Source organism: Salvelinus alpinus, chromosome 2 (assembly GCF_045679555.1).
Source record: "Salvelinus alpinus chromosome 2, SLU_Salpinus.1, whole genome shotgun sequence".
Taxonomy (NCBI): Eukaryota; Metazoa; Chordata; class Actinopteri; order Salmoniformes; family Salmonidae; genus Salvelinus; species Salvelinus alpinus.
Window position 1 is genome coordinate 118,201,642 of NC_092087.1, and position 16,259 is coordinate 118,217,900.

At 44.0% G+C, this 16,259-nt stretch overlaps 1 protein-coding gene across 3 annotated transcripts in view; it reads left to right on the plus strand.

Moving 5' to 3' along the window:
• LOC139568454 (caskin-1) overlaps nt 1-16,259 on the plus strand; it is a 143,573-nt gene that overhangs the window by 105,080 nt on the left and 22,234 nt on the right. For all 3 annotated transcript variants that reach the window (XM_071390280.1, XM_071390281.1, XM_071390282.1), the window contains 3 exons: nt 7,963-8,039; nt 14,768-14,875; nt 15,288-15,389. In XM_071390280.1, coding sequence (XP_071246381.1) covers nt 7,963-8,039; nt 14,768-14,875; nt 15,288-15,389 — 287 coding nt within the window. The remainder of the gene's footprint in view (nt 1-7,962; nt 8,040-14,767; nt 14,876-15,287; nt 15,390-16,259) is intronic.

The following is a 16,259-nucleotide window of genomic DNA, read 5'->3' on the forward strand; positions in this document are numbered from 1 at the left end:
GCTAGAACATAACTACGTATTATTTGTTTTATTATGGTTTAAATAGAAGGCGCTGTGAATTTTGGGCCTGCTCTGAAATATGTTATAGTTGGCATCTAAAGGAGTTGGAAAAAGTGAGTTTGGAGTCAGATGGTATCAGTTTGGTGTCTGAAAATATCTATTTGACTGATGGACACTGACTTGCTCGTTGACTTTTGTACATTTGCAATATGTTTCAACGGGGAGGTACCATGAGGAAAAAGCGACACGATGAAATTTCACGAAACGAGCGATGGAGAGGAACCACTATCACTGCCCGACCATCCTGAGGTCATCAGACCGTTGACTTTTGCATTTGTAAAGTATTTAAAGAATGCCCGTTAGATTTGCAATATGATTCAACATCACATCATATTGCAAATGCCCGTTATATTTGCAATATGATGTGATGTTGAATCATATTGCAAATGTAACGTGCATTCTTTAAATACTTTAGAAATACAAAAGTCAACGTCCTGATGACCTCAGGATGGCCGGGCAGTGATAGTGGTTCCTCTCCATCGCTCGTTTCGTGAAATTTCATCATGTCGCTTTTTCCTCATGGTACCTCCCCGTTGAAACATATTGCAAATGGACAAAAGTCAGCTAGCAAGTCAACTAGCAAGTGTCAACAAAAGTCAACTAGCAAGTGTCCATCAGTCAATTACATCTTTTCAGACACCAAACTGATACCATCTGACTCCAAACTCACTTTTTCCAACTCCTTTAGAAGCCAACTGTCAAATATTTCAGAGCAGGCCCAAAGCTCACAGCGCCTTCCATGAATGCACCAAAATAGCATTCTGAAATCACCACTAAAATGACATCACCATAGTCTCCAGGCCGTGCCGAGTTCAACGAGATGCCCCGCTTGACCGTAGCTCGTTCGGTCTGAGCGCAGCGACCGTTACAAGAAGACGGACACAAATGACCTTTTGACCTCAATGTCAATTTTATTTGCTTTTGGGAGACAGAGAGAGAACCGTTAACGTTAGAAGCACAATTTCACCTCAGGAATGTTCTTAAGGTCCTCCCGATCTGTGCAAGCCTAACCTTGACCTTGTGGCATTAACCCTTAACAGTTAAAAGAAGGTGTTTAGATCAAACAGTTTACAATGACATTTCGCCCCATAGGAATACATTGACTGCTCCTCTAAATTCAACCTGAAGCCTATGTGGGTTATGAAGGTCTTATGAACCTGTCTTTGATAACAATCCATCAGGCCAGTATGAGGTCTACCTGTGTTGATTTTAAGCTACCTGGACCAACCGGAAGTGGTTAAAACCACCCTAAAAGTTGTCCTGATATACATGACTTGCAATTTTGAAAATCACTGCATTCAACCCTATGTAGATCAGTCAATTCTTAACGTATAGACTTAAAATTCAGGATTCTGTAACAGCATACCCCTATCAAGATATGTGTTTACCTATAGCTTCCTGTGCCAACCGGAAGTGCCTTAAAATGGTGTCATGGGTGCTGTTTCGAAGGGTTAAAAAAGTCAGATCTTTCCAAAACGTTAAGTGTGTGATTAGGCAACCTTCATGAACTGTAAATCTCTAAACAGATGTCAAAGAAAAGCTCTCACACACACACACAGCAGGGATGGAGTGAAAAAGTACGGTGCTTAAAGCCACACAAAGCCGACAATGGCATGACCATTATCTCTAGGCCGTGCCGAGTTCAACGAGATGCCCCGCTTGACCGTAGCTCACTCGGTCTGGCCACAGCGACAGTGACAAGAAGACAGAGCAAAATGACCTTTTGACCTCAATGTCAATTTCATTTGCTTTTGGGAGACAGAGAGAGAACCGTTAAGGTTAGAAACACAATTTCACCTCAGGAATGTTCTTAAGGTCCTCCCGATCTGTGCAAGCCTAACCTTGACCTTGTGGCATTAACTCTTAACAGTGAAAACAGGTTTTTACATCTCACAGTTTACATTGACATCTCTCTCCATAGGAATACATTGACTGCACCTCCAAATTCAACCTGAAGCCTATGTGGGTTATGAAGGTCTTATGAACCTGTCTTTGATGTCAGTCCATCAAGCCACCATAAGGTCTACCTGTGTTGATTCTAAGCTTCCTGGAGCAACCGGAAGTGGTTAAAACCACCCTAAAAGTGTTTGCAATACCCAACCTGCAGTTTGAGAGAAATAGTGCATTCAGCCCTATGTAAATCACTGATTTCTTAACGTATAGACTTAAAACTCAGGATTCTGTAAAAGCCTACTCCAATGAGGATATGTGTTTACTGTCAGCTTCCTGTGCAAACCGGAAGTGCCATAATTGGTGTCAAAAGAGCTGTTTCGAAGGGTTAAAAAAGTTAAATCTTTCCAAAACTTCATATTTGTGATTAGGCAACCTTCCTGAACTGTAAATCAGTCATTAGTCCCATCAGATTTCAAAGAAAAATGTACACACCCTAACAGAAATGATGGAGGGACACACTGAGGGGCTAAGAGGCAGACAGTGCCTGTGGTAGTTACTTTTGTTCCAACTTTTAAAGAACCGTTAGACCTAGAGTTCTGAAAATGTACAAACCTGTTCTAGACCTCAGGTCGATTGTGCACAGTGAATTATGTGGCTCTAGAAGGTTCTCGGATCGATAAAAAGCCTCGTGTATTTGCCATGTTTTCAATTCATTTTGACCTCAACGAAACTGGCGACGTTTAGAAAAGTCCCAGAGTCTCAAGACTAGGTGCGTTGAAACCGGCTCGGCCCATAGAGACAAACCCCAACAAGCCTGTTCGATTTTGTATTTCTAAAGTATTTAAAGTATTTAAAGAATGCACGTTAAATTTGCAATATGATTCAACACATCATATTGCAAAAGTAACAGTGTGTGTTACTTTTGCAATATGATGTGTTGAATCATATTGCAAATTTAACATGCATTCTTTAAATAAACCCTATGTGGGTTATGAATGTCTTATGAACCAGTCTTCAATGACAATCCATCAAGCCACTATGAGGTCTACCTGTGTCGATTCTAAGCTTCCTGGAGCAACCAGAAGTGATAAAATCACCCTAAAAGTGTTTTGCCATACCCAACCAGCAGTTTGTGATATATAGTGCATTCAACCCTGTGTAAATCAGTCAGATCTTAACGTATAGACTTAAAACTCAGGATTCTCTAAGAGCATACCCCGATCAGCATATGTCTTTACTTATAGCTTCCTGTGACACCCAGAAGGGCCTTAAGATGGTGTCATAGATGCTGTTTTGAAGGGTTAAAAGGTCAGAACTTTTCAAAACTTCATATATGTGATTAGACAACCCTCATGAACTGTAATCAGTCATTTCTCCCAACAGATGTCAAAGAAAAGCTCTCTCACACAAACACACACACACAAAAAGCAAGGATGGATTGAAAAAGTACGGTGCTTAAAGACACACAAAGCCTGCGACGGTATTACTATTATCTCCAGGCCGTGCCGAGTTCAACGAGATGCCCCGCTTGACCGTAGCTCGCTCGGTCTGAGCGCAGCGACCGTTACAAGAAAACGGACACAAATGACCTATTGACCTCCATGTCAATTTGATTTGCTTTTGGGAGACAGAGAGAGAACCGTTCAGGTTAGAAGCACAATTTTACCTCAGGAACACTCCTAAGGTCCTCCCGATCTGTGCAAGCCTAACCTTGACTCTGTGGCATTAACCCTTCACAGTTAAAAGAAGGTGTTTACATCAAACAGTATACAATGAAATGTAGCCCCATAGGAATACATTGAGTGCACCTCTAAATTCAACCTGAAGCCTATGTGGGTTATGAATGTCTTATGAACCTGTCTTTGATAACAATCCATCAGGCCACTATGAGGTCTACCTGTGTTGATTCTAAGCTTCCTGGAGCAACCGGAAGTGGTTAAATAACCCTAAAAGTGTTTTGCCATAGCCAACCAGCAGTTTGTGATTTATAGTGCATTCAACCCTGTGTAAATCAGTCAGTTCTTAACGTATAGACTTAAAACTCAGGATTCTCTAAGAGCATACCCCGATCAGCATATGTCTTTACCTATAGCTTCCTGTGCCAACCGGAAGTGCCTTAAAATGGGGTCATAGGTGCTGTTTCGAAGGGTTAAAAAGTCAGATCTTTCCAAAACTTTAAGTGTGTGATTAGGCAACCTTCATGAACTGTAAATCAGTCATTTCTCGAAACAGATGTCAAAGAAAAGCTCACACACACACAAACAAGTCCAAACTGTTTGTGCACCTGGCATTATTTTTAGGTTACCAGATGCCCTGGTTGAAACTGCGTTTAGGGGGCATCCAGACTTCCAACCCGCTCTGGGAGCACTGTTCGACGGACAAAAATCAGTGGGTGTTGGCCTGAGTGATTTATGGAGTTTTTCCAAAAAACTCGAAAAATATTCTAAGTCCAAACTTTTCGTGCACCTGGTATTTTTTTTAGGTTACCAGATGCCCTGGATGAAATTGCGTTTAGGGGGCATCCGGACTTCCATACCCGCTCTGGGAGCACTATTCGACGGACGAAAATCAATGGGTGTTGGCCTGAGGGATTTATGGAGGTTTTCCAAAAAAGTCAGAAAATATTCTGTTTTTTTTTCTGAAAAATATTTTATGTTTTTTATTCTCGAGTCAATGGGGTCTGGCCTGAGTGATTTAAGGAGGTTTGGGGGGTGATAAGTACAAGTAAACATTTATAAAAAATGATGATAGTAAAATGTGACTAAAGTATTTTCATACAGTTCTTATACATGTGTAATTGACGTAAAAATCGAAAGAATTGCAAAAAACGGTCCAGAAAGCACTTTTTTAAATGGAATATATGTTTTTTCCACATTTTTAACATTTTTGACTTTTAACTTTTGACTTTTGACTTCCTATGAAATCACATTCCAAATGCACAAAACATATTCCTTAAGTACAAGTAAACATTTATAAAAAATTATGATAGTAAAATGTGACTAAAGTATTTTCATACAGTTCTTATACATGTGTAATTGACATAAAAATCGAAAGAATTTCAAAAAACGGTCCAGAAAGCACCTTTTTAAAGGGGGTGATACGTTTTTTCCAAATTTTTGACATTTTTGACTTTTGACTTTTGACTTCCTATGAAATCACATTCCAAAATGCACAAAACATATTCCTTAAGTCCAAATAAAAATGTCCAAAAAATTATGTTAATAAAATTTGACAAAAGTATTTTCATACAGTTCTTACACATGTGTAATTGACATAAAAATCGAAAGAATTTCAAAAAACGGTCAAGAAAGCACTTTTTTAAAGGGGTGATACGTTTTTTCCAAATTTTTGAAATTTTTGACTTTTGACTTTTGACTTCCTATGAAATCACATTCCAAAATGCACAAAACATATTCCTTAAGTCCAAATAAAAATGTCCAAAAAATTATGTTAATAAAATTTGACAAAAGTATTTTCATACAGTTCTTACACATGTGTAATTGACATAAAAATCGAAAGAATTTCGAAAAACGGTCCAGAAAGCACTTTTTTAAGGGGGTGATACGTTTTTGCCAAAACTTAAAAAATTTCAAAATTTGGCTCTGGGGTCTTGACTTGCGTTACAGTAAGCCTATGAAAAAATAAGATGGAACTCACACGCCCACTATAGGATTTTTGGGGTGTTACACAGCTCATTTACAATATGGCATTTGCCACCAACTTTGGACGAAACACCGCCGGTTGCAATATGAAATCCCACACAATCCCATCGTGTGTATGGTTCGCTCTCTGCCAATAAGTTGCCATGTTATTTTGTACAATTGGGGGGGGAGTTCCCTTACAACTATAATAATAGTAGTCATAATAATAGTAACAGGACCGGTCCAGGTCTGTGGAGCAGGCAGCAGGTAACCAGAATAATATTACTGTAATATTAATAACAACTATAATAATAGTAGTCATAATAATAGTAACAGGACCGGTCCAGGTCTGTGGAGCAGGCAGCAGGTAACCAGAATAATATTACTGTAATATTAATAACAACTATAATAATAGTAGTCATAATAATAGTAACAGGACCGGTCCAGGTCTGTGGAGCAGGCAGCAGGTAACCAGAATAATATTACTGTAATATTAATAACAACTATAATAATAGTAGTCATAATAATAGTAACAGGACCGGTCCAGGTCTGTGGAGCAGGCAGCAGGTAACCAGAATAATATTACTGACTGACTGACTGACTGACTGTCTTACTGACTGACTGACTGACTGTCTAACTGACTGATTGTCTTACTGACTGACTGACTGACTGACTGTCTAACTGACTGACTGACTGTCTAACTGTCTTACTGACTGATTGACTGACTGTCTGTCTAACTGACTGACTGACTGACTGACTGACTGACTGTCTAACTGACTGACTGTCTAACTGACTGACTGACTGACTGACTGTCTAACTGACTGACTGACTGTCTAACTGACTGACTGACTGACTGTCTAACTGTCTAACTGACTGACTGACTGACTGACTGTCTAACTGACTGACTGTCTAACTGTATAACTGACTGACTGACTGTCTAACTGTCTAACTGACTGACTGTCTAACTGTCTAACTGACTGATTGTCTAACTGACTGACTGTCTAACTGACTGTCTGACTGACTGACTGACTGACTGATTGGATGACTGTCTAACTGATTGACTGACTGACTGTCTAACTGACTGACTGACTGACTGTCTAACTGACTGACTGTCTAACTGTCTAACTGACTGACTGTCTAACTGACTGACTGACTGACTGTCTAACTGACTGACTGACTGACTGTCTAACTGACTGACTGACTGTCTAACTGACTGACTGACTGACTGTCTGACTGACTGTCTAACTGACTGACTGACTGACTGTCTGACTGACTGTCTAACTGTCTAACTGACTGATTGTCTAACTGACTGTCTGACTGACTGACTGACTGATTGGATGACTGTCTAACTGATTGACTGACTGACTGTCTAACTGACTGACTGACTGACTGACTGTCTAACTGACTGACTGACTGTCTAACTGACTGACTGTCTAACTGTCTAACTGACTGACTGTCTAACTGACTGACTGACTGACTGTCTAACTGACTGACTGACTGACTGACTGTCTAACTGACTGACTGACTGTCTAACTGACTGGCTGACTGACTGTCTGACTGACTGTCTAACTGACTGACTGACTGACTGACTGTCTAACTGACTGACTGACTGACTGACTGAATGTCTGTATTTCTTTTAGCTGCAGCTAAGAGTCCATCTGGTTAATATTACTGACTGACTGCCTGTGTAACTGTCTGACTGACTGACTGACTGAATGACTGTCTGACTGACTGTCTAACTGACTGACTGACTGTGTTTCTTTTAGCTGCAGCTAAGAGTCCATCTGGTTAATATTACTGACTGACTGACTGACTGACTGACTGACTGTGTTTCTTTTAGCTGCAGCTAAGAGTCCATCTGGTTAATATTACTGACTGACTAACTGACTGACTGTCTGACTGACTGACTGTCTGTCTAACTGTCTGACTGACTGAATGACTGTCTAACTGACTAACTGACTGTCTGACTGACTGACTGACTGTCTAACTGACTAACTGACTGTCTGACTGACTGACTGACTGACTGACTGACTGTCTGACTGACTGTCTGACTGACTGACTGTCTGTCTGACTGACTGACTGTCTAACTGACTAACTGACTGTCTGACTGACTGACTGACTGTCTGTCTAACTGACTGACTGACTGACTGACTGACTGACTGAATGACTGTCTGACTGACTGTCTAACTGACTGACTGACTGACTGACTGTGTTTATTTTAGCTGCAGCTAAGAGTCCATCTGGTTAATATTACTGACTGTCTAACTGACTGACTGACTGACTGACTGTCTAACTGTCTGACTGACTGACTGACTGAATGACTGTCTAACTGACTGACTGACTGACTGACTGACTGTGTTTCTTTTAGCTGCAGCTAAGAGTCCATCTGGTTGTCCTCCTCAAGAGCAGCGCTCCTTTGAACGTAAGGCAGAGGCAGATATGAAGGTGAGGTTTGTGTTCGGGCATGAGCTCGCGCGTGTGCGTGCGTGCGTGTGTGTGTGTGTGTGTGTGTGTGTGTGTGTGTGTGTGTGTGTGTGTGTGTGTGTGTTGCTGTTTCAGTTTATTGTTTAAGCTGCCTTCCATCATTCAGTGGCTTGGAATGTGTTTCTGTTGCTGGACGTTGTTGTCAGGACGTATCACAGAGGAAGCCTCCACAGTGGCTTGGAATGTGTTTCTGTTGCTGGACGTTGTTGTCAGGACGTATCACAGAGGAAATCTCCACAGTGACTTGGAATGTGTTTCTGTTGCTGGACGTTGTTGTCAGGACGTATCACAGAGGAAACCTCCACAGTGACTTGGAATGTGTTTCTGTTGCTGGACGTTGTTGTCAGGACGTATCACAGAGGAAACCTCCACAGTGACTTGGAATGTGTTTCTGTTGCTGGACGTTGTTGTCAGGACGTATCACAGAGGAAACCTCCACAGTGACTTGGAATGTGTTTCTGTTGCTGGACGTTGTTGTCAGGACGTATCACAGAGGAAACCTCCACAGTGACTTGGAATGTGTTTCTGTTGCTGGACGTTGTTGTCAGGACGTATCACAGAGGAAACCTCCACAGTGGCTTGGAATGTGTTTCTGTTGCTGGACGTTGTTGTCAGGACGTATCACAGAGGAAACCTCCACAGTGACTTGGAATGTGTTTCTGTTGCTGGACGTTGTTGTCAGGACGTATCACAGAGGAAACCTCCACAGTGACTTGGAATGTGTTTCTGTTGCTGGACGTTGTTGTCAGGACGTATCACAGAGGAAACCTCCACAGTGACTTGGAATGTGTTTCTGTTGCTGGACGTTGTTGTCAGGACGTATCACAGAGGAAGCCTCCACAGTGACTTGGAATGTGTTTCTGTTGCTGGACGTTGTTGTCAGGACGTATCACAGAGGAAACCTCCACAGTGACTTGGAATGTGTTTCTGTTGCTGGACGTTGTTGTCAGGACGTATCACAGAGGAAACCTCCACAGTGGCTTGGAATGTGTTTCTGTTGCTGGACGTTGTTGTCAGGACGTATCACAGAGGAAACCTCCACAGTGACTTGGAATGTGTTTCTGTTGCTGGACGTTGTTGTCAGGACGTATCACAGAGGAAGCCTCCACAGTGGCTTGGAATGTGTTTCTGTTGCTGGACGTTGTTCTCAGGACGTATCACAGAGGAAGCCTCCACAGTGACTTGGAATGTGTTTCTGTTGCTGGACGTTGTTGTCAGGACGTATCACAGAGGAAACCTCCACAGTCTTGGAATGTGTTTCTGTTGCTGGACGTTGTTGTCAGGACGTATCACAGAGGAAACCTCCACAGTGACTTGGAATGTGTTTCTGTTGCTGGACGTTGTTCTCAGGACGTATCACAGAGGAAGCCTCCACAGTGACTTGGAATGTGTTTCTGTTGCTGGACGTTGTTGTCAGGACGTATCACAGAGGAAACCTCCACAGTCTTGGAATGTGTTTCTGTTGCTGGACGTTGTTGTCAGGACGTATCACAGAGGAAACCTCCACAGTGACTTGGAATGTGTTTCTGTTGCTGGACGTTGTTGTCAGGACGTATCACAGAGGAAGCCTCCACAGTGACTTGGAATGTGTTTCTGTTGCTGGACGTTGTTCTCAGGACGTATCACAGAGGAAACCTCCACAGTGACTTGGAATGTGTTTCTGTTGCTGGACGTTGTTGTCAGGACGTATCACAGAGGAAACCTCCACAGTGACTTGGAATGTGTTTCTGTTGCTGGACGTTGTTGTCAGGACGTATCACAGAGGAAACCTCCACAGTGACTTGGAATGTGTTTCTGTTGCTGGACGTTGTTGTCAGGACGTATCACAGAGGAAACCTCCACAGTGACTTGGAATGTGTTTCTGTTGCTGGACGTTGTTCTCAGGACGTATCACAGAGGAAACCTCCACAGTGACTTGGAATGTGTTTCTGTTGCTGGACGTTGTTGTCAGGACGTATCACAGAGGAAACCTACACAGTGTCTTGGAATGTGTTTCTGTTGCTGGACGTTGTTGTCAGGACGTATCACAGAGGAAACCTCCACAGTGACTTGGAATGTGTTTCTGTTGCTGGACGTTGTTGTCAGGACGTATCACAGAGGAAACCTCCACAGTGACTTGGAATGTGTTTCTGTTGCTGGACGTTGTTCTCAGGACGTATCACAGAGGAAACCTCCACAGTGACTTGGAATGTGTTTCTGTTGCTGGACGTTGTTGTCAGGACGTATCACAGAGGAAACCTCCACAGTGACTTGGAATGTGTTTCTGTTGCTGGACGTTGTTGTCAGGACGTATCACAGAGGAAACCTCCACAGTGACTTGGAATGTGTTTCTGTTGCTGGACGTTGTTGTCAGGACGTATCACAGAGGAAACCTCCACAGTGACTTGGAATGTGTTTCTGTTGCTGGACGTTGTTCTCAGGACGTATCACAGAGGAAACCTCCACAGTGACTTGGAATGTGTTTCTGTTGCTGGACGTTGTTGTCAGGACGTATCACAGAGGAAACCTACACAGTGTCTTGGAATGTGTTTCTGTTGCTGGACGTTGTTGTCAGGACGTATCACAGAGGAAACCTCCACAGTGACTTGGAATGTGTTTCTGTTGCTGGACGTTGTTGTCAGGACGTATCACAGAGGAAACCTCCACAGTGACTTGGAATGTGTTTCTGTTGCTGGACGTTGTTCTCAGGACGTATCACAGAGGAAACCTCCACAGTGACTTGGAATGTGTTTCTGTTGCTGGACGTTGTTGTCAGGACGTATCACAGAGGAAACCTCCACAGTGACTTGGAATGTGTTTCTGTTGCTGGACGTTGTTGTCAGGACGTATCACAGAGGAAACCTCCACAGTGACTTGGAATGTGTTTCTGTTGCTGGACGTTGTTGTCAGGACGTATCACAGAGGAAACCTCCACAGTGGCTTGGAATGTGTTTCTGTTGCTGGACGTTGTTGTCAGGACGTATCACAGAGGAAACCTCCACAGTGACTTGGAATGTGTTTCTGTTGCTGGACGTTGTTGTCAGGACGTATCACAGAGGAAGCCTCCACAGTGGCTTGGAATGTGTTTCTGTTGCTGGACGTTGTTCTCAGGACGTATCACAGAGGAAGCCTCCACAGTGACTTGGAATGTGTTTCTGTTGCTGGACGTTGTTGTCAGGACGTATCACAGAGGAAACCTCCACAGTCTTGGAATGTGTTTCTGTTGCTGGACGTTGTTGTCAGGACGTATCACAGAGGAAACCTCCACAGTGACTTGGAATGTGTTTCTGTTGCTGGACGTTGTTCTCAGGACGTATCACAGAGGAAGCCTCCACAGTGACTTGGAATGTGTTTCTGTTGCTGGACGTTGTTGTCAGGACGTATCACAGAGGAAACCTCCACAGTCTTGGAATGTGTTTCTGTTGCTGGACGTTGTTGTCAGGACGTATCACAGAGGAAACCTCCACAGTGACTTGGAATGTGTTTCTGTTGCTGGACGTTGTTGTCAGGACGTATCACAGAGGAAGCCTCCACAGTGACTTGGAATGTGTTTCTGTTGCTGGACGTTGTTCTCAGGACGTATCACAGAGGAAACCTCCACAGTGACTTGGAATGTGTTTCTGTTGCTGGACGTTGTTGTCAGGACGTATCACAGAGGAAACCTCCACAGTGACTTGGAATGTGTTTCTGTTGCTGGACGTTGTTGTCAGGACGTATCACAGAGGAAACCTCCACAGTGACTTGGAATGTGTTTCTGTTGCTGGACGTTGTTGTCAGGACGTATCACAGAGGAAACCTCCACAGTGACTTGGAATGTGTTTCTGTTGCTGGACGTTGTTCTCAGGACGTATCACAGAGGAAACCTCCACAGTGACTTGGAATGTGTTTCTGTTGCTGGACGTTGTTGTCAGGACGTATCACAGAGGAAACCTACACAGTGTCTTGGAATGTGTTTCTGTTGCTGGACGTTGTTGTCAGGACGTATCACAGAGGAAACCTCCACAGTGACTTGGAATGTGTTTCTGTTGCTGGACGTTGTTGTCAGGACGTATCACAGAGGAAACCTCCACAGTGACTTGGAATGTGTTTCTGTTGCTGGACGTTGTTCTCAGGACGTATCACAGAGGAAACCTCCACAGTGACTTGGAATGTGTTTCTGTTGCTGGACGTTGTTGTCAGGACGTATCACAGAGGAAACCTCCACAGTGACTTGGAATGTGTTTCTGTTGCTGGACGTTGTTGTCAGGACGTATCACAGAGGAAACCTCCACAGTGACTTGGAATGTGTTTCTGTTGCTGGACGTTGTTGTCAGGACGTATCACAGAGGAAACCTCCACAGTGACTTGAAATGTCTAACGCCAGTATCTCTACTGTTCCCAGGTGGTGAAGGATGTCATGACAGTTATATTAGGGAGTGTTCTATGACTGTCGTTAGATGGCATCTCTACTGCCCCCTGGTGGTGAATTATGTATTTGACCAGTTGACTGAGAACATATTCTCATTTACCCCAATGACCTGGGGAATAGTTACAGGGTAGAGGAGATGAATGAGCCAATTGGAAGCTGGGGATGATTAGGTGGCCATGATGGTATGAGGGCCAGATTGATAATTTATCCAGGACACCAGGGTTAACACCCCTACTCTTACGATAAGTACCATGGGATCTTTAGTGACCACAGAGAGTCAGGATACTTGTTTAAGTCCCATCGTAAAGATGTAGTTAGATGCAATGCCTGTAAAATGAATGGACAAAGCCATCGATCATGTGACCCCTATTCATTCCTACGGGAAGACTCAGTAACGTATTTGAAGGCCAGGGTTTTTTGTCTTCCTGAACTAGAGTCTCATGGATACATAACATGTGCAGTCCGTCCTAATTCAGTAAAGTGACGTTGCTGTCTCAGTGTTGTCTCAGTGAGTAACTCAGGTCGAAGGCCGACCAGGGTACTGCAAGCTGCCATAAGCAGCTAAAATTACCCTTACAACTTCTTCTGTCTACAATTTCTTAATAATCAGTTCAAGGACATTCATCTGGTGTATTAGAAGGAATTATTGGTACCGTGATCTTTTTTTTACATGAAGATTGCCATTTTTCCATTCACTATAATTGGGGTGTTTTCTACCAACAATGTCTGAACCTCCGTGGCGTCAACGAGAGGTTGCTCTCCCCTGATTAGAAGGCATCTCTACTGCCCCCTGGGGGTAAAGGATGTCAGTCTAACCCTGCAATACTGCGGTCGGTCTGAACCTCCGTGGCGTCAACGAGAGGTTGCTCTCCCCTGATTAGACGGCATCTCTACTGCCCCCTGGGGGTAAAGGATGTCAGTCTAACCCTGCAATACTGCGGTCGGTCTGAACCTCCGTGGCGTCAACGAGAGGTTGTTCTCCCCTGATTAGACGGCATCTCTACTGCCCCCTGGGGGTAAAGGATGTCAGTCTAACCCTGCAATACTGCGGTCGGTCTGAACCCCCGTGGCGTCAACGAGAGGTTGCTCTCCCCTGATTAGACGGCATCTCTACTGCCCCCTGGGGGTAAAGGATGTCAGTCTAACCCTAACAACCAATCACTGAGCTGAGCTGGGTCACCTCACAGAGACATACAGAGCCTCTGGACTCCCTCCTCCCTCCCTCACCCTGTTCTAGAGCTCGGAGAATGCCCTGTGTTCTAAAGTGTTCTAGAGCTGAGTGTGTGTTCTAGTGTTCTAGTGCTGAGTGTGTGTTCTAGAGTGTTCTAGAGCTGAGTGTGTGTTCTCGAGTGTTCTAGAGCTGAGTGTGTGTTCTAGAGCTGAGTGTGTGTTCTAGAGTGTTCTAGAGCTGAGTGTGTGTTCTACAGTGTAGAATTGAATGTGTGTTCTAGAGTGTTCTAGAGCTGAGTGTGTGTTCTACAGTGTTCTAGAGCTGAGTGTGGGTTCTAGAGTGTTCTAGAGCTGAGTGTGTGTTCTACACTGTTCTAGAGCTGAGTGTGTGTTCTACAGTGTAGAGCTGAGTGTGTGTTCTAGAGTGTTCTAGAGCTGAGTGTGTGTTCTACAGTGTAGAGCTGAGTGTGTGTTTTAGAGTGTTCTAGAGCTGAGTGTGTGTTCTAGAGTGTAGAGCTGAATGTGTGTTCTACAGTGTTCTAGAGCTGAGTGTGTGTTCTAGAGTGTAGAGCTGAGTGTGTGTTCTACAGTGTAGAGCTGAATGTGTGTTCTACAGTGTTCTAGAGCTGAGTGTGTGTTCTAGAGTGTAGAGCTGAGTGTGTGTTCTACAGTGTAGAGCTGAGTGTGTGTTCTACAGTGTTCTAGAGCTGAGTGTGTGTTCTACAGTGTTCTAGAGCTGAGTGTGTGTTCTACAGTGTTCTAGAGTGTTCTAGAGCTGAGTGTGTGTTCTACAGTGTTCTAGAGCTGAGTGTGTGTTCTACAGTGTTCTAGAGCTGAGTGTGTTTTCTAGTGTTCTAGAGCTGAGTGTGTGTTCTACAGTATAGAGCTGAGTGTGTGTTCTACAGTGTTCTAGAGCTGAGTGTGTGTTCTAGTGTTCTAGAGCTGAGTATGTGTTCTACAGTGTAGAGCTGAGTGTGTGTTCTACAATGTTCTGGAGCTGAGTGTGTGTTCTAGTGTTCTAGATCTGAGTGTGTGTTCTACAGTGTAGAGCTGAGTTTATGTTCTACAGTGTTCTAGAGCTGAGTGTGTGTTCCAGAGTGTTCTAGAACAATGAGAGTGTTCTGTGTTCTAGAGTGAGGCGGTAGTGACCTGGTTGACTGAGTGTCAGCTGCAGTTCTACACCACTCACCTCCTCACCGCTGGCTATGACCTAGACACCATAGGCCACATGACCCCCGAGGTAAGATGACCTCTGACCCCTACACCACGTGTCATCCCAACCTCTACCCCCGGCATCCCGTATGTCCTATCTGTGGGGGGCGTGGCCTCTGCCTGACCCCTGACCTGGTGATGTCATCATGACCCTCCTGTCTCCGTGACCTCTGACCCACTCTGAGTTGTCTGCCAATCACGCATCACTATTATTTACCGCTTCATTTGCATAAAGCTAATGTTTATTCATGTACATCAGTGAGGTGTGTGAGAAAGTGAGGATGAATGTGTGTTAACAGTGTGTGTGTGTGTGTGTGTGTGTGTGTGTGTGTGTGTGTGTGTGTGTGTGTGTGTGTGTGTGTGTGTGTGTGTGTGTGTGTGTGTGTGTGTGTGTGTGTGTGTGTGTGTGTGTGTGTGTGTGTGTGTGTGTGTGTGTGTAGGACCTGACAGCAATCGGTGTAACTAAACCAGGCCATCGTAAGAAGATGACATCAGAGATCAGCCAACTGCCGTCTGGTGACTGGCTGCCTGACCACAAACCTGTAAGAACACATTCCTACCTGACCACACACCTGTAAGAACACATTCCTACCTGACCACAAACCTGTAAGAACACATTCCTACCTGACCACACACCTGTAAGAACACATTCCTACCTGACCACAAACCTGTAAGAACACATTCCTACCTGACCACAAACCTGTAAGAACACATTCCTACCTGACCACAAACCTGTAAGAACACATTCCTACCTGACCACAAACCTGTAAGAACACATTCCTACCTGACCACAAACCTGTAAGAACACATTCCTACCTGACCACACACCTGTAAGAACACATTCCTACCTGACCACAAACCTGTAAGAACACATTCCTACCTGACCACAAACCTGTAAGAACACATTCCTACCTGACCACAAACCTGTAAGAACACATTCCTACCTGACCACAAACCTGTAAGAACACATTCCTACCTGACCACACACCTGTAAGAACACATTCCTACCTGACCACACACCTGTAATAACACATTCCTACCTGACCACACACCTGTAATAACACATTCCTACCTGACCACACACCTGTAAGATCACATTCCTACCTGACCACACACCTGTAATAACACATTCCTACCTGACCACACACCTGTAAGAACACATTCCTACCTGACCACAAACCTGTAAGAACACATTCCTACCTGACCACAAACCTGTAAGAACACATTCCTACCTGACCACACACCTGTAAGAACACATTCCTACCTGACCACAAACCTGTAAGAACACATTCCTACCTGACCACACACCTGTAAGAACACATTCCTACCTGACCACAAACCTGTAAGAACACATTCCTACCTGACCACAAACCTGTAAGAACACATTCCTACCTGACCACAAACCTGTAAGA